General features: G+C 41.8%; 1 protein-coding gene across 3 annotated transcripts in view; it reads left to right on the forward strand.

Annotated features, from left to right (window-relative positions):
• TGDS (TDP-glucose 4,6-dehydratase) overlaps positions 1–23,983 on the forward strand; it is a 40,778-nt gene that overhangs the window by 7,729 nt on the left and 9,066 nt on the right. For 2 of the 3 annotated variants that reach the window (XR_007774001.1, XM_050950470.1), the window contains exons 3-7: positions 433–501; positions 3,407–3,497; positions 8,846–8,988; positions 11,984–12,082; positions 22,764–22,823. Coding sequence is in view for 1 of the 3 variants with exons in the window: in XM_050950470.1 (XP_050806427.1) it covers positions 433–501; positions 3,407–3,497; positions 8,846–8,988; positions 11,984–12,082; positions 22,764–22,823 (462 nt within the window). In the remaining 2 variants the exon portion in view is untranslated. The remainder of the gene's footprint in view (positions 1–432; positions 502–3,406; positions 3,498–8,845; positions 8,989–11,983; positions 12,083–22,763; positions 22,824–23,983) is intronic. The other variant, XR_007774002.1, reaches the window with a different exon arrangement.

A 23,983-nucleotide genomic window follows, 5' to 3' on the forward strand; every position in this document is an offset into this window, starting at 1 on the left:
TTTCATACATTCCTTCCGCTCTCTTTATTAGAGAGCATTCATATGAAAATGGCTCTGTTTTGGAAGACTTCAACTGTTTCTCATTTTTATTTTCCCATCTCACAATCATCTGTTTTGGCTGCCAAATGATATCAGAGAATTGTGTTGTCAACAAAGTGTGGGCAGATGGATCAATTCTAGGGGACTAGGATTCTAAGCTTCTATTTAATTGATTATTGCTAGATTTTTCAATCACCACGTAATGGCACATAATACACCTTTTAAACAGAGAAGTTGACCTTCCTGCAGATCTATTTTAAACAATAGTTTTAGCACCTTCTCCTCAAGCTTGTTAATTAGAGACTTGCTCAGTTAGTAAATAAGCAGGATCTAGTATAGAATCGTTAAAGAAAACTCATCGTCTTAGTAATATTCTGGTTTTTTTTCCTTAAGCTGGACTATTGCGCAAGCTTGAAGAATCTTGAAACCATTTCTGAGAAGCAAAACTACAAGTTTATCCAGGTATGGCAGATTTTTTAGTATCGAGCTAGCAAGTTATGGTTGTAAAATCTGAGGTTGGACAGGCTTTTGTATCTGGGCTTCTGCAGAACTAAGACCTGATTTGGGAATCTCCATCTTTTTCTTCTCATGGAACTATAGCTTCTGCTTTTGGTTACACTGTATAACTTCCACTTTTGACCATGTATTTATAGGTATCGACATGGCTTATTACTGCATACTTCTGATACAGTGTCTATAACGGATCGGCAACCTCTGGCACGCAGCTCACCAGAGTAAGCCCCCTGGCGGGCTGGGCCAGTTTGTTTACCTGCCGCATTGGCAGGTTCGGCCAACCGCGGCTCCCAATTTATACCTAACTTTCCTATATATAGAGAGACCCTACCATTAGGGTTATGCTGCTGTTTCTCTAGATAAAATTAGATTAGATGGTGTCCTCTCTTCTTTTAAAAACAATATACTGGTGTGGTAAAGAGTTTCATTTCACTGACAGATGAGGTGGATTGTTCTATTTAAATCTTACGTGCCTCAGCTTCCTCATTTGTAAAATGGAGATAGTACTTCATTACACACCTCACAAGGGTGCTGCATAGTTTAATTAGTTGATGTTTGTAAGGTGCTTCTGAAACTGGGAAGCCTAGTATAAGTGCAGAATGTTAATGTAAAAATGGACTGGCTATATATTTTAAGATTATGAGAGCATACTACAAAGTATATAGCTGTACCAAGTACTATGTGCTATGCATTGCAAGGGCCAAAACTAAAAGCCTGCAGGTTCTAATTGTGTATAATTATAAGAGTATTAGCATCGTTCAGCATTCCCCACTGAAAATTACTGGAATGTTGATGACTCTCTGAAGGGTGTATTTCTTTAGAGGTACAGTAAGAAACACATTATTTTAAATCCTTCATTGACTTTTTGCAAACACGCTGGTTTCTGTAGCAAAGACTGAGTAATGCTGATGCTGTTTAAAGAACATTTACTAGTGTGTTTTATCTCTGAGGTGAAGGAATGGGAAAATGTCAACCTAATGTTTTCCTAGTGTGTTTTTTGGTGTGTAGCATTTTGAGCGAAGGTAAACTAACACTTTTTTGCCTGTGTAGTTAAACCAAATAGTTATATATTTGGAACTATTGCCAGCCAGTTAGTTGCCTTGCTTCTGAAAACTCTGAAGTAGATCCTAGAATGATCTTCAGTTCATCTTCCATTTTTTTTAAAGCCACTAGGTGTCGCTGTTCATTCAACAATTATTCATAACATCTTTATGCTTTAGGTATAGCAGGGATAGGCAACCTTTGGCCCACGACCCTCCAGGGTAAGCATCCTGGCAGGCCGAGCTGATTTGTTTACCTGCTGGGTCCGCAGGTTCGGCCGATTGTGGCTCCCACTGGCCGCGGGTCGCCGCTACAGGCCAATAGGGGCTGCGGGAAGCTGCGTGGGCCGAAGGATATGTTGGCAGCTGCTCCCTGCAGCCCACATTGGCCTGGAGCAGTGAACTGTGGCCAGTGGGAGCTGCAATCGGCCAAACCTGCAGATGCGGCAGATAAACAAACTGACCTGGCCCGCCAGGGTACTTACCTTGGTGAGCTGTGTGCCAGAGGTTGCCGATCCCTGATGTACAGTATAGCTAATACTCGTAAGTAGCTTGAGTACTAGTATTGGAGATGTTTCCTAAATTTCTAGTGGTGGTAATTTAGCTCCATATTTAATGGGTAATGTACATCAATAATATGAGTCTGAATACATATGAGAGTCTTGCTTGAAAAGCATGGAGTACATTTCTATTTCCTTATATTTAGAGGTAGCTGTAGTTTGTTTTCTATTAATGCATAAACTACAGGAAAGCAGTTTTTGAATCACTTTAAAAAATTGGATATGAGATTCTTTTTTTTTTTGTTAGCAGTGCTTTTGCTTGCTCTTTGAACAATTTACTTGCTTTTTCCTATGGGCAGTCTTTATTTTCTATGAACTGATTTTCTTATTCTTTCAAATAACAGAACTTTTGACTCTGTGGCTTAGCCTACAAATTCTGGCTTCATGAAGATTGTTTTAGGACAGAGGGTATTTTTCACTTGCTCTTTCTGTGATAGTTCACATTTCAATTCGTGAAAATGCATATTAACCTCAGAGTGTAAGTGCTAAAGTAAACTAATTAGATAATTTCAAAGATGTAATTTTCTCTAATAAACTTACAGTGGCTCTTGCCATTGCTAATTCACTATTCTGTGTAATTTAAAAACTATTTTAATATTGACAGAACCTAGTTCTAGAATTTAAAAATATCCTTCCTCTGTCATCACTAACAGATTCTGACAGAGTGGTTGTTGGTTTGAACCCCCCCACCCTCCATGTAATTGTGACTTTTTAATATGAACTTTATTCAGTTAATGAGTATTTATATAAATAGGTTAAATTAACTGGTCCTTTTATGTTTAAAGTAACATTTCTGCTATTTTAAGAATATGGCTAGTTTGACTGCAAGTATGAGGGTTACACAGAATTTTATTTCTTTAGCTGTAAAATGTGTTAAGGGAACTGAATGACTTTTGGACATGATTTGGCAATTTACTTTATGTAATAGTTTATTGTAAGTATCAACAGAGTACTTCCCCCGCATTTACTCATTGAGGTAGTCCCACTTGTATGTAAGTGCTTAGCCCTTTTTGATTCTTGTATACTGTGTTTTTTAAAATAAGCTGTTCAATAAATTTGAACTGACATGATAGTATACAAGTAATCAACAGAAAGCAGTCCTGCATAAAGTCATGGATAAAATTAACAAAACAGACTACTTGCTGTTTATACACTATAGATAAAACTTGGTACAGTTAAGAGTCAAGACCCCATTGTTAAAAACTGACTTGGATTGCTATCTTTGTTTTTAATCTAATTGTTTTTCTCTCTTAGGGTGACATCTGTGAACCCCATTTTATAAAACTACTTTTTGAAACTGAGAAAATTGATATAGTACTACATTTTGCAGCACAAACCCACGTAGGTGAGCATTGTTGCATGTCATTGTAATAAATCTACTAGGTGTTTTGTTTGAAACAACTAACCTTTTCATGTTGTTGCTGTTTTCATTCCTGTCGCTTTCATATTAAACTAAAGGACCATAATTGTCTATTTATTATAGCAACACCAAGTAGCTCTGTTAAGACTCAGGGTCTGTCAGCAAGGCCGGAGTAAGGCATAAGATAACTAAGCTACAGGTTAGGGCCTCACAATATGAGGGGCCTCTAAAAAAGAAAAAACTAACTCCATTTTAAATTTTATCAAAATCGGTTGATAAATAAAGAAGATATGGGAAAAAGAAGAGTCTCTCTAAATATAGACACTTTAGTTCAAATATGACAAAAATATACACATCTGGCTACACAAATACCCTTGTTCTATTACCTGTTACCCTTCACTAATTGTTCATTATTGACAGGTGAGAGGCCAGGCTGAGGGGAAAAAAAATGATAATTGCACTTGTAAAATTAGTTTTTCTACGAGTAAGTCTGGTCTCCGTCTCCTAAGGAAGCATTTCATTGGCCAGCTGCTTCTAGTTTAGCATCCCCCTTGGCTGGTAATAGCTGGAAGGCCGCCATCTTTTGTTTATGTCCAGCACGCTCCATCATGTAGTGGCTTCATTCCTGTTTTTCTAAGTTTTCTTAAGAGTTAGTGTGTTCTTTTTTCTTTTGATCTATACATATGTAATGTTGTGTATGTTAGTGCGCACTCCGCTTTCTGCTTTATGCATTATCCATACTTCACATGATTGAATTTGCAGGTGATCATTTTATGCACTTGGGTCGAGTGGATCTTGAGGATAAATTTGTGTTGGCTTCCCTCTATCAGTTTCAGGAACCTTCACAGTAAATATCAAGAGTGGTGACAAAAGAATAAATAGAGGGTTTTGGGAGAAGTGAAGGAAGGGGTGTGTGTGTCTGTGTGTGTGTGTGTGTGTGTGTATGTATATATATATATATATATATATATATATATATATCTTCCTTCACTTCCTATCAAAATATTCTGAGTACTTGGTGAGGAAGTTATTTCAAACTATGTGCATATTTGATTTATAGGCTTTAATAGCCTATGACATTCATTATATTTGCTTGAATATAGGCTAATTTTTCTCACTTTCTCAATGCCTGTCTAGAGATTACCCGTCTCTTTTCTGGTAAATTCTTTCTCTTTCACGCATATAGCTTGTTGTCACTGAGTCCGAGGTGTTTACTCAAGCTTAATTAACGGTCCGGGGGGAGACAGCGGATAGAGAAGCGAACACAAAGAGAGCTTTTCTTGCAGCATTTTCTAGGCAGACATCTATCTGCTCCAAGCATTGTGGTACGTCAAAAGTGACAAACTCTGTAGCTTGAGGACATCATCAGTGACTTTGCTCTCCAAAAATCACAAAGGAAAACGTTTTAAATTTAAGTGTTAAAATTAATGTGGTGTGCAAACAGACATACAGCAGGTTGTACTGCTTCCATTAAGTAAGCTGGTCTGTGTAACTGCTTTTGTGTTGCTGTAGATATAAAGTTTTCGTATCTACTAATTAAGAAATCATAAATGAAAATATGTTAATTTGAAACTATTTCATAATGCAAACAGGCATATTGCAAGACATGTTTTCGTTAGATTATTATTCTAGTTTACAACTTCACCTTTTTATATATGCATATATAAAGCTTTCATGTTCATATATTCAGTGTCCTGTGAAAATTTTATATATATATATAATTTATGGTAGGTGGCCTCTTACATTTGACATAGCTTAGGGCCTCAAAATGTCATTATCCAGCCCTGTCTGTCAGCATTTTCATTATAAACCTATTTTCAGGGATTTACAGCTTTGCAACCAAAAAAAAAAAGCTCCAAGCAGAAACTAGATGTTTCAAAGTCTCAAAAACAAGTTTAATCCTTAAGCTAAAGGAGTGCAAAATATAGCTTACTAACATCTGGTGGCAATCATTGATTTTGCATCCCTCTGCTGGATGAGTAGTATGCCATTACACTTCTTTTCTTTTTAGGTTCAAATTGTTCTCCTACAGACATATGTGCAATCGCCGTTGAAATCGATGAGTCATGTAAACATCCAGGAAAGTGCAGGACTCAAAGGATTAAAAAAACCCCTACACTTAAGTGCCCAACTATGAACTAACATTCAACAGAAGGTATCAATATAGTAAATTCCATATGCCTTTTGACAGCCATTACCTTCACTCCGCACAGTAATTCATCTCCAACGGTACTGCTAATGTACTCAATGCTTTTTTTGCCTCTGTCTTCACGAACAAAGTCAGCTCCCAGACTACTGCACTGGGCAGCACAGTATGGGGACGAGGTGACCAGCCCTCTGTGGAGAAAAAAGTGGTTCAGGAATATTTAGAAAAGCTGGACGAGCACAATCCCATGGGGCCGGATGCACTGCATCCAAGGATGCTAAAGGAGTTGGCGGATGTGATTGCAGAGCCATTGGCCGTTATCTTTGAAAACTCATGGTGATCGGGGGAGGTCCCGGATGACTGGAAAAAGGCTAATGTGCCCTTCTTTTAAAAAGGGAAGAAGGAGGATCTGGGGAACTACAGGCCAGTAAGCCTCACCTCAGTCCCTGGAAAAATCATGGCGCAGGTCCTCAAGGAATCAATTTTGAAGCACTTAGAGGAGAGGAAAATGATCAGGAACAGTCAGCATGGATTTACCAAGGGCAAGTCATGCCTGACTAACCTAATTGCCTTCTATGATGAGATAACTGGCTCTGTGGATGAGAGGAAAGCAGTGGATATGTTATTAATTGACTTTAGCAAAGCTTTTGATACGATCTCCCACAGTATTCTTGCAAGCAAGTTAAAGAAATATAGGCTGGATGAATGGACTGTAAGGTGGATAGAAAGCTGTCTAGATCATCAGGCTCAATGGGTAGTGATCAATGGCTCCATGTCTAGTTGGCAGCCGATATCAAGCGGAGTGTCCCAAGGGTTGGTCCTGGGGCCGGTTTTGTTCAATATCTTCATTAATGATCTGGAGGATGGCATGGACTGCACCCTCAGCAAGTTTGCAGATGACACTAAACTTGGAGGAGTGGTAGATACGCTGGAGGGTAGGGATAGGATACAGAGGGACCTAGACAAACTAGAGGATTGGGCCAAAATAAAGCTGATGAGGTTCAGCAAGGACAAGTGCGGAGTCCTGCACTTAGTACGGAAGCATCCCATGCACTGCTGCAAACTAAGGACCGAGTGGCTAGGCAGGAGTTCTGCAGAAAAGACCTAGGGGTTATAGTAGACGAGAAGCTGGATATGAGTAAACAGTGTGTCCTTGTTGCCAAGAAGGCTAACGGTATTTTGGGCTGTATAAGTAGGAGCATTGCCTGCAGATCGAGGGACATGATCATTCACCTCTATTTGGTGTTGGTGAGGCCTCATCTGGAGTACTGTGTCCAGTTTTGGACCCCATACTACAAGAAGGATGTGGAAAAATTGGAAAGGGTCCAGCAGAGGGCAACAAAAATTATTAGGGAGTTGGAGCACATGATTTATGAGGAGAGGCTGAGGGAACTGGGATTATTAGTCTGCAGAAGAGAAGAATGGGGGCGGGGGGGGGGATTTAATAGCTGCTTTCAACTACCTGAAAGGGGGTTCCAAAGAGGATGGATCTAAATTGTTCTCAGTGGTACCAGATGACAGTAATGGTCTCAAGTTGCAGTGAAGGAGGTTTAGATTGGATTGGCTATTATTTTCTTTAAAGCTACCAGCTAGAGAAAATATTCCTTTACTCTTTTTTTCTCTTACCCTTTTCCACACCATTCTCCCTCTCCTCCCAGAAATTATTCTGGTATTAGGTGCAGGGCACTGTTCATTTCTGGTCCAGGGATAGGTTTAAGGTTGAGTATCACAGGACCATCCTGACTAGAATGGGACCATTAGACAGGAAATTTCCTTCAGATTTGTTTCTTGCGCTGTCAGTTCGTGAGACTGGGCCTTAAAAGGTTACTTCAGTGCCCCCCTCTCCCTTGTCCCATCACCCATGCACAATACCTTGAACATCTGTAGTACTTGTATTAGTAAAGCCTGGCTTTCTGCATTCTGAACTCCTTTTCACAAACCAAGACATTTGAATTGTATTTCACGATCTACAAATAGCAGGTTTAGTGTAAATCATTTGTGAGACTTTGGACTGGGTGATGCCCTTTTTGCTTTCAGGTCAGATGTGAAAAGTGTTGGTTCAGGACTCCTATATGAAATCCCAACTTTTGATAGTTTCTTTCTTGAGGAAGCAACTTGATGAATACTCCTTTCTCATTTCCTCCTCTACTATAGGGAACCACCATTCTGGGACCCTGCACCCCAAAATGGGACCATTTATCTATTACACATTATTGTATCAAAGTGGAAATGATGGAGCATGGCAATTATAGAAATTTCTGATGTTATCTCAGTTTTAAAGTAGTCTTTAACACTGTAGATCGTGTGTGTGTGTGTGTGTGTATATATATATATAGAGAGAGAGAGAGAGCGCACACACAGGGCTTTTAAGAGATTTCCAGCTTATATTTACCAGACTACCAAATATGAATACAGCATAAGGCAAATTGAAGAGAGGATGCGGTTAAGGTTCAGCATTCAACCTCACTTTTTTTGTTTATTTGTTTGTTCCTTAAATTCTGAATTTTTCTATTTTACTGCTGGGTTTTTTTTTTAGGGGTGTGTACACATTGCATTAATAACAAATTTTCCTGAAGAACTCTCCAGAAAATACAGTTACGTACTTTGCAATGTTGGGAAGTAAAACTTGCATATATTAACGCTTTAACTCCTTTCAGTTAGTTTCAGTTTCTTATCTAATGAGAATTGTTAAAACTAATGTTTCAGTAATAACAAATTAATGATTGGATATTGTATTGCAACCTATACTTAAACCACACTTGAGTTAGGCCTTTTGTTACATAGAGGGGTTTGGTTTCTTGTAAACTCAAGTGAATTGACTGCCATTTAACTTAGTTAACTATCATTGCTGTAAAGGCAAATATAGGTCCTCTGCAAACATTTTATTCCTGGTTGTAGTTCACCCTGGCATTGGTCATGGTTTGTTACCAGGTACAAATGTTTGTCTTGGAGTAAATATTGGGAATGTCTATATATGTCTTCATAATCATGTTAATTGGCAATCAAGTAACTCAAGTTAAAACACTACCGAAAACTCTCATCTCTACAGTGCCTCGTGATATGGTTCCCTGTTAATCTTTTCATGCCAAGTCATCTTTTTAAAGTCTTCAGTGGCCTGAAATGAAAACTCTTTTTCGTTCTCTACTCTAGTGAAATTAAATTTTAAGACAAACTCATTCTGTTATAGATCTTTCATTTTGGCATTCCTTGGAATTCACTTATGTGAATGTTTATGGCACTCATGTTCTGGTCACTGCTGCATATGAAGCCAGTGTGGAGAAGTTCATTTATGTCAGCACAGATGAAGTATATGGAGGTAGCATTGATGAGGTGAGCTTGAAAACACAGCTGTATTTTTTTTTGTACCTCTGCTTGTTTTATGCATATTTTTAAAGATTTTAAACAGAACAAAATAAGATTTTAATAACTTCCCATGACTTCTGTGAATGAACTATCATATACTGTATGTGCTGTTCCTGAAGATGATGAAACTTATAACTTATGATTGTTACTAAAACATAGTTTAATAATAGTCTCTTGTTCATCATCTTTTATCATTTGTGTATTACATTTAATACAGAATGCCTAGAACAATGGGTAGACAGTTGAAAAAAATGCAGTTGAAGAAATAAAATTTATGTGGTATGGAAAGAATGTCCTGTCACAAATTCTGCCCAGGGTGTTTTTAAGCCTATCTTTGTTTAAAGAACACTTTGTTCTTTCTGCCCTTCTTTGTCTGTTGTCTACTTAGATTGTAAGCTTTATGTGACAGGGAACTTGTTTTGCTATATATTTAAGGGCTTGTGTACATGGTAAGTTACTGTGTGGCAAGCCCTGGTGTGAGCCTGCATAGTTTGGTGAGCTGCGCTTTCAAGTCGTAGTATGTCAAGCTGCGCTCCTGGACATTCGCTGAGCTGTAGCAGTGACGACAGAGGATATTTTTGTGCAGCAAGCGCACTGTAGATTCACACCCTGGGTTGCAGCACAATAACTTGCCATGTAGAAAAGCCCTAAAATACCTAACACACTTTTGGGCATTTTGTAAATAAGGAAAGACATAGCCTTGTTTGATACTTTGTGGCAGTGATTCTTTCATCAGTGCAAAAAGTAATGGTGATAACTATTTCTCAGCATTGAGGGGAAACCTTACTGATTACTACCCATTCACAACTTCTTTTTTAATCAGCAGGGAGGATTGTACAACTTAAGCCCACTTTGATTAAAAGAAAGAGAAAAGGAATACTATTTCTCATAGATGAATCCCAAAATTGTCAAACACATAGATGGACATAATTCGTTGGGGAAGGGTCATCATGGTTTTGGTAAGGGGAAATTATGCCTCACCAATCTACTAGAACTCTTTGAGGGGGGTCAACAAGCATGTGGACAAGGGGGATCCAGACAAGGGATATGTGGATATAGTGTACTTAGATTTTCAAAAAGCCTTTAACAAGGTCCCTTATCAAAGGCTCTTAAGCAAAGTAAACTGTCATGGGATAAGAGGGAAGTTCCTCTCATAAATGATCTGGAAAAAGGGATAGGCAGACTGCAAAGAGCTACAAAAGGATCTCGCAACACTGGGTCACTGGACAACAGAATGGCAGATGAAATTCAGTGTTGATAAATGGAAAGTAATGCACATTGGAAAACATAATCCCAACTATACATATAAAATGAGGGGGTCTAAATTAGCTGTTACCACTCAAGAAAGAGATCTTGGGGTCATTGTGGATAGTTCTCTAAAAACATCCTCTCAATGTGCAGCGGCAGTCAAAAAAGCGAACAGAATGTTGGGATCATGAAGAAAGAGATAGATAATAAGACAAAAAAAATCATATTGCTTCTATATAAATCCATGGTACGCCCAAATCTTGAATACTGCATGCAGATGTGGTTGCCCCATCTCAAAAAAGATATATTGGAATCGCAAAAGGCACAGAAGAGGACAACAGAAACGATTAGGGGTATGAAATGGCATCCGTATGAGACGAGATTAATAAAACTAGAACTTTTCAGCTTGGAAAAGAGATGACTAAGTGAGGATATGATTGAAGTACATACAATCATGTGTGGTATGGAGAAGGTAAATAAGGAAGTGTTATTTACTCTTCATAATGCAAGAACTAGGGGTCACCAAATGAAATTAATAGGCTGCCAGGTTTTACAACAAAAGGAAGTATTTTTTTCCGCATAACACACAGTCAATCTGTGGAACTCTTTGCCAGAGGATGTTGTGAAGTCCAAGACTATAGCAGGGTTCAAAAAAGAACTAGATAAGTTCATGAACGATAGGTCCATCAATGGCTATTAGCCAGGATGGGCAGGGATGGTGTCCCTAGCCTCTGTTTACCAGAAGCTGGGAATGGGTGACAGAGGATGGATCACTTAATGATTACCTGTTCTGTTCGTTCCCTCTGGGCACCTGACATTGGTCAATATCGGAAGATAGGATACTGGGCTAGATGGACCTTTGGTCTGACCCAGTATGGCCGCTCTTATGTTCTTCCACTAAGGAATTTTTATATGGCCTACTTTGCATCTATATCCATTTAACTAAGAGTTTCTCATCTCAGATCTACCACTTTGTTAGGTTACGCATCATAGCAAAATAGTGATAGGAAAGTCTTTATCTGTACCAGTTGCTGAAATTGTGGCAGACACCACTGGGACGGCAGGGTTATGTTGCTCTAAAGAACTCATCCAGTCCAGGGTATAGCTATGTGTGGGTCTGGAAGTTACCTTCAAGAAAGTAGAGAGATTGGGTAGGAGGTTTTGTGCTATTGATCATGTGGATTTTAAAGTTTTCCCGAAGATAAGTGGTATGACTTCATCACCATGTCAGACAGAACCTCAGTCAGTTCCAGGCTATGTTTACAATGCACACTTTACAGGGGCACAGCTATGCCACTACAGCAGTTCCACTGTAAGTTAGGCAGTGTAGCCCCTCTTTGTTGGCAGGAGAGAGCTCTCCTGCCAACAAAATAAAACCACCCCCAGCTAGGGGCGGTAGCTTTGTAGGCTGGAGAGAGTCTTCTGCCAGAAAAGAGTTATCCAGGCCAACACTTTTCGCCGGTAAAGCTTTTGTCCATCTGGGGTGTATTTTTGTTTTCATATAGGCATTTATACTCTGCCTTAAATTTCTCCTTTGTTTTCAGCTGAATGATGTATTCTTTACTTCCAGTACTGTCAATCAACTGCTGTATTTTACTCCAGTTGTAGTAGAAATGTTTTGACAATAGCTTCAGGATGAAGCTTTAAAAACATTCTAGGATTCTTTATGATGAAAGCTATTATAGAATGCAAGTTATCATTCTTTTTATTTCAGGAATTTGATGAAGCTTCACCCAAACGACCAACGAATCCTTATGCCTCATCTAAAGCAGCTGCTGAATGCTTTGTTCAGTCTTACTGGGAAAGGTATCAGGTAAGCTTACTCAGGTTTCAGAAACTATAAGGTTTATTGCAATAGCATCCCTTCTGTATGTGTCAAAGTAAAATCTACCACAATATAAGCCCACATTAGATTTGAGTGAATTATAGTTTTAAACTGAGTTTGGATTTTGACATAAGTAATAGGCATGAAGCACATGACCAAAAATAATGAGATTATGAGAAAGAGGGATTGTTTATGTTAAACTTCTAGCAACCCTGGAAATATTTAAGATTTGGGCTGAATATTAGAAATAAGGAAAACATGATAGATTGGATGTTAGACGCAGTAAATGATTAATTATGTAACTTTGTTTAGAAAGACATGTGGAGTTCAGTAGCTAGGTGAAAATACAGCAAAATAAGATAAGAAAACCAAGAAGAGAGCAAAGTGCAGCCCTAAACTGCTACGGGTAACTTTCAGTAAGGTCCAATAACCAGTAATGACATTGTATGTTTATTATAGTATATAAAAAGCAACATTTTTTTAGGAGTTCTTGGTACAGAAAAGCACTGACCCTTTTGGAATCATGCCATGATAGAAAGGTACCTTCTGGGCCTGAACCTGTTACATTTTGGCTATTGTGTATACATTGATGATGTACTCCTGGAGGAATTCCACGCCAAAAAAAAGTTCCATGCATAATATTTTAAAATTCTGCATACTTTATTTGTCAAAAGAACACAATATAATCATACCAGTTTCAATTATTTTTGGTCATTTATTTCAAAATGCCTGTCAGCAAGTATGTCTGTAACAATACAGACAACCAAAAAGTATCAGGAAATGTTTTTTGACAAATAGATTCCTTATTGGGCATATTAGTACAGAACTCTGAGTAATAATTCATTTAAACTACAATACAGAACCATATTTTCTGCATCCCTCAGAAGCAGTGCAAAGGCTTGGGAGAGTCAGGGGTAACGGAGGAGCTGAGGGAGATGGAAGTAAATTGCTGGGAAGGAGCCTGGGTGTGAACTTGGAGAGTTATTGGGTATGGGTAGGAAAAATATGGAACAGGGGTTTTTTGTGGGGTGGAAGGGGATTCATAGAATCATAGAACATTAGGTTGGAAGAGACCTCAGGAGGTCATCTAGTCCAAAGCAGGACCAGCACCAGCTAAATAATCCCAGCCAGGGCTTTGTTAAGCTGGGCCTTAAAAACCTCTAAGGATGGAGATTCCACACCCCCCGAGGTAACCCATTCCAGTGCTTCACTACCCTCCAAATGAAATAGTGTTTCCTAATATCCAACCTAGACCTCCCCCTCTGCAACTTGAGACCGTTGCTTCTTGTTTTGTCATCTGCCACCACTGAGAACAGGCTAGTTCCATCCTCTTTGGAACCTCCGTTCAGGTAGTTGAAGGCTGCTATCAAATCCCCTGTCACTTTTTTCTTCTGCAGACTAAATAACCCCAGTTCCCTCAGCCTCTCCTTGTAAGTCATGTGCCCCAGACCCCTAATCATTTTCGTTGCCCTCCACTGGATTCTTTCCAATTTGTCCACATCCCTTCTGTAGTGGGGGGACCAAAACTGGACACAACACTCCAGGTGTGGCCTTACCAGCGCCGAATAAGGGTTAATGTCTCTTTCACCTGAAGCACCTGACCAGAGGACCAATCAGGAAACCGAATTTTTTCAACTCTGGGTGGAGGGAAGTTTGTGTCTGAGGTCTTTGTCTGTCTGCCTGCTTTCTCTGAGCTTTGGAGAAGTAGTTCTGCTTTCTAATCTTCTGTTTCTAAGTGTAAGGACAAAGAGATCAGATAGTAAGTTATATGGTTTCTTTTCTTTGGTATTTGCATGAATATAAGTGCTGGAGTGCTTTGATTTGTATTCTTTTTGAATAAGGCTGGTTATTCAATATTCTTTTAAGCAATTGACCCTGTATTTTGTCACCTTAACACAGAGAGACCATTTGTATGTATTTTTCTTTCTTTTTTATATAAAGCTTTCTTTTAAGACCTGTTGGAGTTTTTCTTTACTTCAGGGAAATTGAGTCTGTACTCACCAGGGAATTGGTGGGAGGAAGAAATCAGGGAGAGATCTGTGTGTGTTGGATTTGCTAGCCTGATTTTGCATTTCCTCTGGGTGAAGAGGAAAGTGCTTTTGTTTCCAGGACTGGGAATGGAGAGGGGGAGTCACTTTGTTTGGATTCACAGAGCTGGTGTCTGTGTATCTCTCCAGGAGCACCTGGAGCGGGGAAGGGAAAAAGGATTATTTCCCTCTGTTGTGAGACTCAAGGGATTTGGGTCTTGGGGTCCCCAGGAAGGTTTTTCAGGGGGACCAGAGTGCCCCAAAACACTCTAATTTTTTTGGGTGGTGGCAGCAAGTACCAGGTCCAAGCTGGTAACTAAGCTTGGAGGTTTTCATGCTAACCCCCATATTTTGGACGCTAAGGTCCAAATCTGGGACTACGGTTATGATATGGTGTGCAGCGGTTACGGGATAGACAAAATCCAGAAGCCAGTAGGAATATTATTTTTTTCTCTCCTCTGCTAGGGGCTTTTTGGCAGAGAGAAACAGTTTGGTTTTAAAGGGAACCAAAGAGAATTTTTTTTTTTCTGCTCTCTCTGGCAGTTTGTGGCTTGCATGTTAAGCAAGAAGCCATTACCAGACTGTTAAGGGTCTTTTGTCATGCAATAGCTCTCCCATTGAGAGTCATTACCAGCTCTATATACATGCAAATAAAGTGGTTTTTCAGGTTTACTTAACATTGAAGATTAGCTAAAGGCACTGTTGCTAGGCAGACTTCAGGAGGCAACAGAGAACCTGCAGTTCAGAAGATAAACACCGGAGGGCACCCCAACACAAGAAAACAGGAATCATGACTTCTAAGGCAAAATTGAGGCCGAAGAGCAATTCAGAAAGAAGCTGAACACAGGCGACAACTGAGCTGAAAGAAAAGGAAGAAAGCATCAAACTGGCAGCCTACCAAAGAGAACAGGCAGCCAAAGAGGCAGCACACAAAAGAAAACTAGAAGAAGAAGAGGTGGCCTACCGAAGGAAACAAGCAGAAGAAGAGTTGGCCCACAGAAGGAAGCAAGAAGAAGAAGAGGCGGCCCACCGCCGAGACATGGAAAAACACCAAAAAGAATGGAAAAACAACAAAAAGAGAATGAAGAGAAGGAAAAAACAGAGAAAACATGAACTGGACTTGGCAAAAGCTGGGCTGCATGTGCCAGCCAACCCTAACAACCCGGCGCCAATTATTGCTCCACAGCACAGGAAATTTCCCACCTACAAGGCAGGTGATGACACCGAGGCCTTCTTGGAAAATTTTGAAAGAGCCTGTCTTGGGTACAGCATCCCCGAAGACCAGTACATGGTAGAATTGAGGTCACAGCTCAGTGGACCTTTAGCAGAGGTGGCAGCTGAAATGCCTAAGCAGCAAATGAATGACTATAAACTTTTTCAAACCAAGGCCAGATACAGGATGGGGATAACCCCAGATCATGCCCGTCGGCGCTTCAGAACCCAAAAGTGGAAACCAGATGTGCCATTTCCCAAACACGCCTACTACGTTGCAAAAAATTATGAGGCTTGGATATCAGGACACAATGTTAAAACCTTGGAAGAACTGCACCTCCTCATACAAATGGAGCAGTTCTTGGATGGTGTTCCTGAAGACATCACACGGTACATACAAGATGGAAAACCCAAAGATCTCGCTGAGGCGGGGGAGATTGGAGCCAAATGGATGGAAGTGGCAGAAAGCAAGAAAGCTACTGTCAAGGGGAACGATTACCCCGGGGGCACACAGACCATAAACCCTACAACCAAGGACAGCCAAAGACCCCACATACCACCCAAGTAAAGCCACAGACACCCTACTCTTCCACCTCACCAGTCTCCAGTAACTCACCTCGGCCCAGTGACCCATCAGATGGAAGATGCTTTAAGTGTAATGAACTAGGACATATCAAGGCCAACTGTCCAAAGAACACCATGCGAGTGCAATTCATTACACCACCATCACACCAAAGATCCCCAGGCCCGGATGCCTCTTAAATACCCTTGGAGCGAAGGGAAAAATTTGAGAGTGGGCGGAAAGAAGGTTACTGCGTGGAGAGACACAGGGGCACAAGTGTCAGCTATCCACCAATCCTTCGTTGACCCCAAATTCATCAACCCAAAGGCCAAAGTTACAATTTACCCCTTCATGTCACAAGCTGTAGACTTGCCTACAGCTCAACTGCCTGTCCAGTACAAAGGCTGGTCAGGAATGTGGACTTTTGCAGTCTATGACAATTATCCTATCCCCATGCTACTGGGGGAAGACTTGGCCAACCAGGTGAGGCGGGCCAAGAGAGTGGGAATGGTTACACGTAGCCAAACCAGGCAAGCTTCCAGACCCATTCCTGTTCCTGAGCCGTCCACAGAGGCCCCATCTGTGTTACCAGAGACCCAGACAGAGGTAGTGGATCCAGATTCCATGCCAACCACTGAAACAGCCACAGCACCTCCAGTCCGAGGCCGAGAACTGGAACAGCAACCAGCACCAGCAAGTGCAACCACATCTTCAAACTCAAAGCCAGAGGGCGCCAGCGAGCCAAAACTGGCAGAAGCAACAGACAGCCATACCCAAAAGGCTCAGCCAGCGCCTGAAATAACCTCAGGTGCACCAGCGGAGAGCGGTTCACCAGCAACGGAAACAACCCCATCACCTACATCGCTTCCAGAGGGACCAAGCCCAAGTCCACAGTCTGAGGAAGAACTGGTGACCCCAGCCTCAAGGGAACAGTTCCAGACTGAGCAGGAAGCAGATGACAGCCTTCAGAAAGCGTGGGCGGCGGCACGGAGCACCCCACCGCCTCTCAGCTCTTCTAATCGATCCCGGTTTGTTATAGACCAAGGACTTTTATACAAGGAGATTCTTTCTGGTGGACACCGGGAAGAATGGCAGCCGCAAAAACAGTTGGTGGTTCCAACTAAGTACCGGGGGAAGCTCTTAAGCTTAGCCCATGATCATCCCAGTGGCCATGCTGGGGTGAACAGAACCAAGAACCGGTTGGGGAAGTCCTTCCACTGGGAGGGGATGGGCAAGGACGTTGCCAAGTATGTCCGGTCTTGTGAGGTATGCCAAAGAGTGGGAAAGCCTCAAGACCAGGTCAAGGCCCCTCTCCAGCCACTCCCCATAATTGAGGTCCCATTTCAGCGAGTAGCTGTGGATATTCTGGGTCCTTTCCCAAAAAAGACACCCAGAGGAAAGCAGTACGTACTGACTTTAGTGGACTTTGCTACCCGATGGCCGGAAGCAGTAGCTCTAGGCAACACAGGGGCTAACACTGTGTGCCTGGCCCTAACAGACATCTTTGCCAGGGTAGGTTGGCCCTCCGACATCCTTACAGATTCAGGGTCTAATTTCCTGGCAGGGACCATGGAAAAACTGTGGGAAACTCATGGGGTGAATCACTTGGTTGCCACCCCGTACCACCATCAAACCAATGGCCTGGTGGAAAGGTTCAATGGAACTTTGGGGGCCATGATACGAAAATTCATCAACGAATTCTCCAATAATTGGGACCTAGTGTTGCAGCAGTTGCTGTTTGCCTACAGGGCTGTACCACATCCCAGTTTAGGGTTTTCACCATTTGAACTTGTGTATGGTCACGAGGTTAAGGGGCCATTACAGTTGGTGAAGCAGCAATGGGCGGGGTTTACGCCTTCTCCAGGAACTAACATTCTGGACTTTGTAAGCAACCTACAAAGCACCCTCCGACACTCTTTAGCCCTTGCTAGAGAGAAACTAAAGAATGCTCAGGAAGAGCAAAAGGCCTGGTATGACAGACATGCCAGAGAACGTTCCTTCAAGGTAGGAGACCAGGTTATGGTCTTGAAGGCGCAACAGGCCCATAAGATGGAAGCATCATGGGAAGGGCCATTCACGGTCCAAGAGCGCCTGGGAACTGTGAATTACCTCATAGCATTTCCCAATTCCTCACTAAAACCTAGAGTTTACCATGTTAATTCTCTCAAGCCTTTCTATTCCAGAGACTTACAGGTTTGTCAGTTTACAGTCCAGGGAGATGAGGCTGAGTGGCCTGATGGTGTCTACTACGACGGGAAAAAAGACGGTGGCGTGGAAGAGGTGAACCTCTCAACCACCCTGGAACGTCTGCAGCGGCGACAAATCAAGGAGCTGTGCACTAGCTTCGCCCCATTGTTCTCAGCCACCCCAGGACGGACTGAACGCGCATACCACTCCATTAACACAGGTAATGCTCACCCGATCAGAACCCCACCCTACCGGGTGTCTCCTCATGCCCAAGCTGCTATAGAACGGGAGATCCAGAACATGCTACAGATGGGTATAATCCGCCTATCTACCAGTGCATGGGCATCTCCAGTGGTTCTGGTACCCAAACCAGATGGGGAAATACGCTTTTGCGTGGACTACCGTAAGCTAATGCGGTAACTCGTCCGGACAACTATCCAATGCCACGCACCGATGAGCTATTGGAGAAGTTGGGACGTGCCCAGTTCATCTCTACAATAGACTTAACCAAGGGGTACTGGCAAGTACCGCTAGATGAACCTGCCAAGGAGAGGTCAGCATTCGTCACCCATGCGGGGGTGTATGAATTCAATGTCCTTCCTTTCGGCCTTCGAAATGCACCCGCCACCTTCCAGAGGCTGGTAGATGGTCTACTAGCTGGACTGGGAGAATTTGCAGTTGCCTACCTCGATGATGTGGCCATTTTCTCAGACTCCTGGCCCGAACACCTACTACACCTGGAAAAGGTATTTGAGCGCATCAGGCAGGCTGGACTAACTGTTAAGGCCAAAAAGTGTCAAATAGGCCAAAACAGAGTGACTTACCTGGGGCACCAAGTGGGTCGAGGAACCATAAACCCCCTACAGGCCAAGGTGGATGCTATCCAAAAGTGGCCTGTCCCACGGTCCAAGAAGCAGGTCCAATCCTTCTTAGGCTTGGCCGGATACTACAGGCGATTTGTACCACACTACAGCCAAATCGCTGCCCCACTGACCGACCTGACCAAAAAGACCCAGCCAAATGCAGTTAAGTGGACTGATAAGCTGGGTAAAGGCCTTTTGACACTCAAGGCGATGCTCATGTCTGACCCTGTGCTCAGGGCCCCGGACTTTGACAAGCCATTCCTAGTAACCACAGATGCATCTGAGCGTGGTATAGGAGCAGTGCTCATGCAGGAAGCAACAGATCACAACTTCCATCCTGTCGTGTTTCTCAGCAAGAAACTGTCTGAGAGGGAAAGTCACTGGTCAGTCAGTGAAAAGGAATGCTATGCCATTGTCTACGCCCTGGAAAAGCTACGCCCATATGTTTGGGGATGGCGGTTCCAACTACAAACTGACCATGCTGCACTAAAGTGGCTTCATAGTGCCAAGGGGAACAATAAGAAACTTCTTCGTTGGAGTTTAGCTCTCCAAGATTTTGATTTTGAAATTCAACACATCACAGGAGCTTCTAACAAAGTTGCTGATGCACTCTCCCGTGAGAGTTTCCCAGAATCCAGTAGTTAAAAAGTGTTCTTAAAATGTAGAAGTCTGTTAGTTATATACTTAGTAGTATATGTAAAGGTGCATGTGTTGTAGTAATCTGTTTATTTTAAAGTTCTAGAAGGAAATCGCCGCCAGTGAGCTTCCCCACTGTCTGCAATTTGGGGGGTGTGTCATAAACAGATAGCTAAGGGTTAATGTCTCTTTCACCTGAAGCACCTGACCAGAGGACCAATCAGGAAACCGGATTTTTTCAACTCTGGGTGGAGGGAAGTTTGTGTCTGAGGTCTTTGTCTGTCTGCCTGCTTTCTCTGAGCTTTGGAGAAGTAGTTCTGCTTTCTAATCTTCTGTTTCTAAGTGTAAGGACAAAGAGATCAGATAGTAAGTTATATGGTTTCTTTTCTTTGGTATTTGCATGAATATAAGTGCTGGAGTGCTTTGATTTGTATTCTTTTTGAATAAGGCTGGTTATTCAATATTCTTTTAAGCAATTGACCCTGTATTTTGTCACCTTAACACAGAGAGACCATTTGTATGTATTTTTCTTTCTTTTTTATATAAAGCTTTCTTTTAAGACCTGTTGGAGTTTTTCTTTACTTCAGGGAAATTGAGTCTGTACTCACCAGGGAATTGGTGGGAGGAAGAAATCAGGGGGAGATCTGTGTGTGTTGGATTTGCTAGCCTGATTTTGCATTTCCTCTGGGTGAAGAGGAAAGTGCTTTTGTTTCCAGGACTGGGAATGGAGAGGGGGAGTCACTTTGTTTGGATTCACAGAGCTGGTGTCTGTGTATCTCTCCAGGAGCACCTGGAGCGGGGAAGGGAAAAAGGATTATTTCCCTTTGTTGTGAGACTCAAGGGATTTGGGTCTTGGGGTCCCCAGGGAAGGTTTTTCAGGGGGACCAGAGTGCCCCAAAACACTCTAATTTTTTGGGAGGTGGCAGCAAGTACCAGGTCCAAGCTGGTAACTAAGCTTGGAGGTTTTCATGCTAACCCCCATATTTTGGACGCTAAGGTCCAAATCTGGGACTAAGGTTATGATAGTGTGGCCTTACCAGCGCCGAATAGAGGGGAATAATCACTTCCCTTGATCTGCTGGCTATTCTCCTACTAATACAGCCAAATATGTATTAGCCTTCTTTCAAACAAAGGCACACTGATGACTCATATCCAGCTTCTCGTCCACTGTAATCCTGAGGTCCTTTTCTGCAGAACTGCTGCTTAGCCAGTCGGTCCCCAGCCTGTAGCGGGGTATGGGATTCTTCCTTCCTAAATGCAGGACTCTGCACTTGTCCTTGTTGAAGCTCATCAGATTTCTTTTGGCCCAATCCTCCGATTTGTCTAGGTCACTCTGGATGCTATCCCTACCTCCAGTGTATCTACCTGTCCCCCCAGCTTAGTGTCATCTGCGAATTTGCTGAGGGTGTAATTCATCCCATTGTCCAGATCATTAATAAAGATGTTGAACAAAATCGGCCCCAGGACCGACCCCTGGTGCAGTCCGCCTGATACCAGCTGCTAACTAGACATCAAACCATTGATCACTACCCGCTTAGCCTGACAATCTAGCCAGCTTTCTACTTACCTTATAGATAGGATTGTTAGGGGGCTTCCCCCATGCAGACCCTATCTGACCCCTAGCCTCTCCCATTCAGTCAGGCACATTTGCCCCTGTCCCCCATGTGTTCCTGCACCCCCATGTGTCCTTGCATCCCCTGTGCATGTGTCCCTCCACTCCCACTCAGACACCCACTCTCCCCAACACCATGTGGTCCTGCACTCCCTTCCCCTGTCCGTATGTGGCTCTGTACCCTATCTCCATGTGTTTCTGTGCCCCCACTCAGCCATTCCCCTGTCCCTATATGTCTGTGCCTCACCTAGCCACTCCCATGTCCCTGTACCCCCTCCCCATGTGTCTCTGTGCCCCCATGCAGCCATTACCCCTGTCCCTATGTGTCCCTGTTCAGCCCCTGCCCAGTCTGTCTTTCTCCACTAGCTCTTATGAGCTCCTATTTGACCTCCCCACCCCTGCCAGCACCCCACGCTGTCTGTCTCTCCATAGCTCCCGTCTCCTGACCTGGCCTGGCATGCACTGCGAAGAAGGCAGGCTCTTTCTCTTCCTTAGGTTGCTGGGAGCTGCTGCTGTTTTTGCATCACAGTGCCCTCTGGTGGGGAAAAAGGCAGAACTGCAGCAACATTTAGGCAGAAGCTTTTTTCTGCTCAAAAATTAAAAATACACATGGCTCATTAATTATGCATGCATGTAGTAGTGCAGAATCCCCGCAGGAGTAATATTTTGAATGTAATTAACAGCAAGTGGCTTTTAGACCAATAAAAGAATGCTTATGTGGAAACTGAGTCATGGTAAACCTTAATAAGCTGTTTAGAGAAATTATTTCTGACACAGTACCATCTGATTCACAGTTCTGTTTAAATTGGATCAAAAAGACACTTGCCTATCCTATTATTAAAGGCATTCAAAACAAACAGATATTTTTTCATCGCAATTGTAAACTTCTGAATTTTCATCTTTCTTCTACCAGTCTATCAAAACTAACTAAATTCCCTAGTTGCTAAATTACAGCTAAACGTAAAAGAAATCGTATATTCCAAAGTAGGGGTGTGCAAAGTTAAGGTAACCAAATTGCATTGTCTACTCCCATGGGGAAAGCAACCTTCCATCTTTCCTTATTTATTTTTATTTGAAGCTTTAAATTGCTATGCAGATCCTTGTTTGTTTAAACATTTCAATTGTAAACTGTCTTGCTTCATTCTTCATCTTATTTTTTTCAGGCCTTTGAAGGCTCTTCATAAGTGTGCTGTCTTTGGGATGGGGAGAACTTAGGGATAGATTTCTGTTAGTGACAGTGAAACATTTCTTTTGAATAAGAAATGTCACATAAAGGCTCTTTATATTGTCTACCGTATACATGTTTGTAGTGTCCTCTAGACAGGAATGCAAATGAGAATGAGGATCAGAAACTTCTGTTGCTGACTGCATGTCTCCATCTCTAAATTGGAGGTATTTATCTACTGGCGGGTGCGTCTTGTGGCGTCATTTGTTCATGAAGTGCTTCCAGATATTTGGATAGGCACTACAAAATTGCGAATTGCTATTATTAATTGTTCAGTGAAGAAGCGAAGGCAGTTTGGGCCTACAGTCCTTGACAGATAATACTCGCATGTTTAATATTTTACAGTTTCCAGTTGTTATCACACGAAGCAGCAATGTTTATGGACCACATCAGTATCCAGAAAAAGTAAGTAAGATGTTTGTTTCTATCTTAACTCTCTAAACCATTGTAAAAAGGTGATTTAGATGTTTTACTGCTGTTTTTTTTTTTGTGTTGTGTGTGTGTCAGAATATACTTACAATGTTTTCCAAAGAAAATAATTTGTGTCACAGGCAAAGTAGGTCAAGCTCAATTAGCACCATCTGTCTTAGTCTGATATTAATAACCTACCAGACTAACCACCTAAATGACTCATGTTGGTGGATGCAGGGGAAAGTGGGAACTACATTTCTCCAATAAAGCATTTGTTAGAGTGTCTCAAATATCTGTTTAAGCGTTGTCAGAAATTTTTACAGTGCTTCTAGATTTTCAGAGGATATCAGCGTGCCACAAGGATTGATGTTAATTCCGGTCTTAATTAATAATTCCATCAATGATATGAAAGCGAGGTAAACAGTTTTTTTTTTTTTTTTTTTTTTGGAAATCCTTCAGATATGAAAGAAGGTGGAGTTGCATCAATAAAGATAAAAAGAAACTTAAAGTGAGAAATCTGGTCACAAATAAAATGAAATTGAAGTGGAATGCATTTGTCTAGGCTTATCTTATGGAGAGGAATCATTCAAAATAGATATTAAATAGGAGGGAGTTATGTTTTGTATTGCTACTATCCAAATACGGGGTGATAGTGAATAAATGACAATGAAAGTTACCGCACATTTTGATAAAGAAATGCTGCATTTTGCAAAGGCATGTTTGTGCTATTTTTTTGAGGTTGTGCCTCTCTGCACTGCTTTTAGTTCTGACCGTCCTGGAAAAATTTAGACGGATTGGTGGTAACTCATAGAAGAATAAAGAAAAAATATTTAGAGACTTAACGAACTGACTGATGAAGAGTCAAAATGCTCTAAAATGTATAGCCTTTTATAGTTAGACAAAAATAACTGTAGGATGCAATATGTTTTTGATGAATCCTTGGCCACAGCTGGATATCTCAATTGCTAGTGTAAGTACTCGCAGGTAGCCTGGGACTCTTGCTCAAAAATTAGTACCTCAAGATCTTTCTATCTTTGTGGCACATTTGTGCTCTTTAGCTGGCAACTGCAGTAACTATTGTTTGTAGCTAAGGATTTGTTACAGGTAGGTACCAGACCACTGGATTTTAACTCATGCTCACAGATGTTTGAGTA

The sequence above is a fragment of the Gopherus flavomarginatus genome, chromosome 1 (assembly GCF_025201925.1).
Source record: "Gopherus flavomarginatus isolate rGopFla2 chromosome 1, rGopFla2.mat.asm, whole genome shotgun sequence".
Taxonomy (NCBI): Eukaryota; Metazoa; Chordata; order Testudines; family Testudinidae; genus Gopherus; species Gopherus flavomarginatus.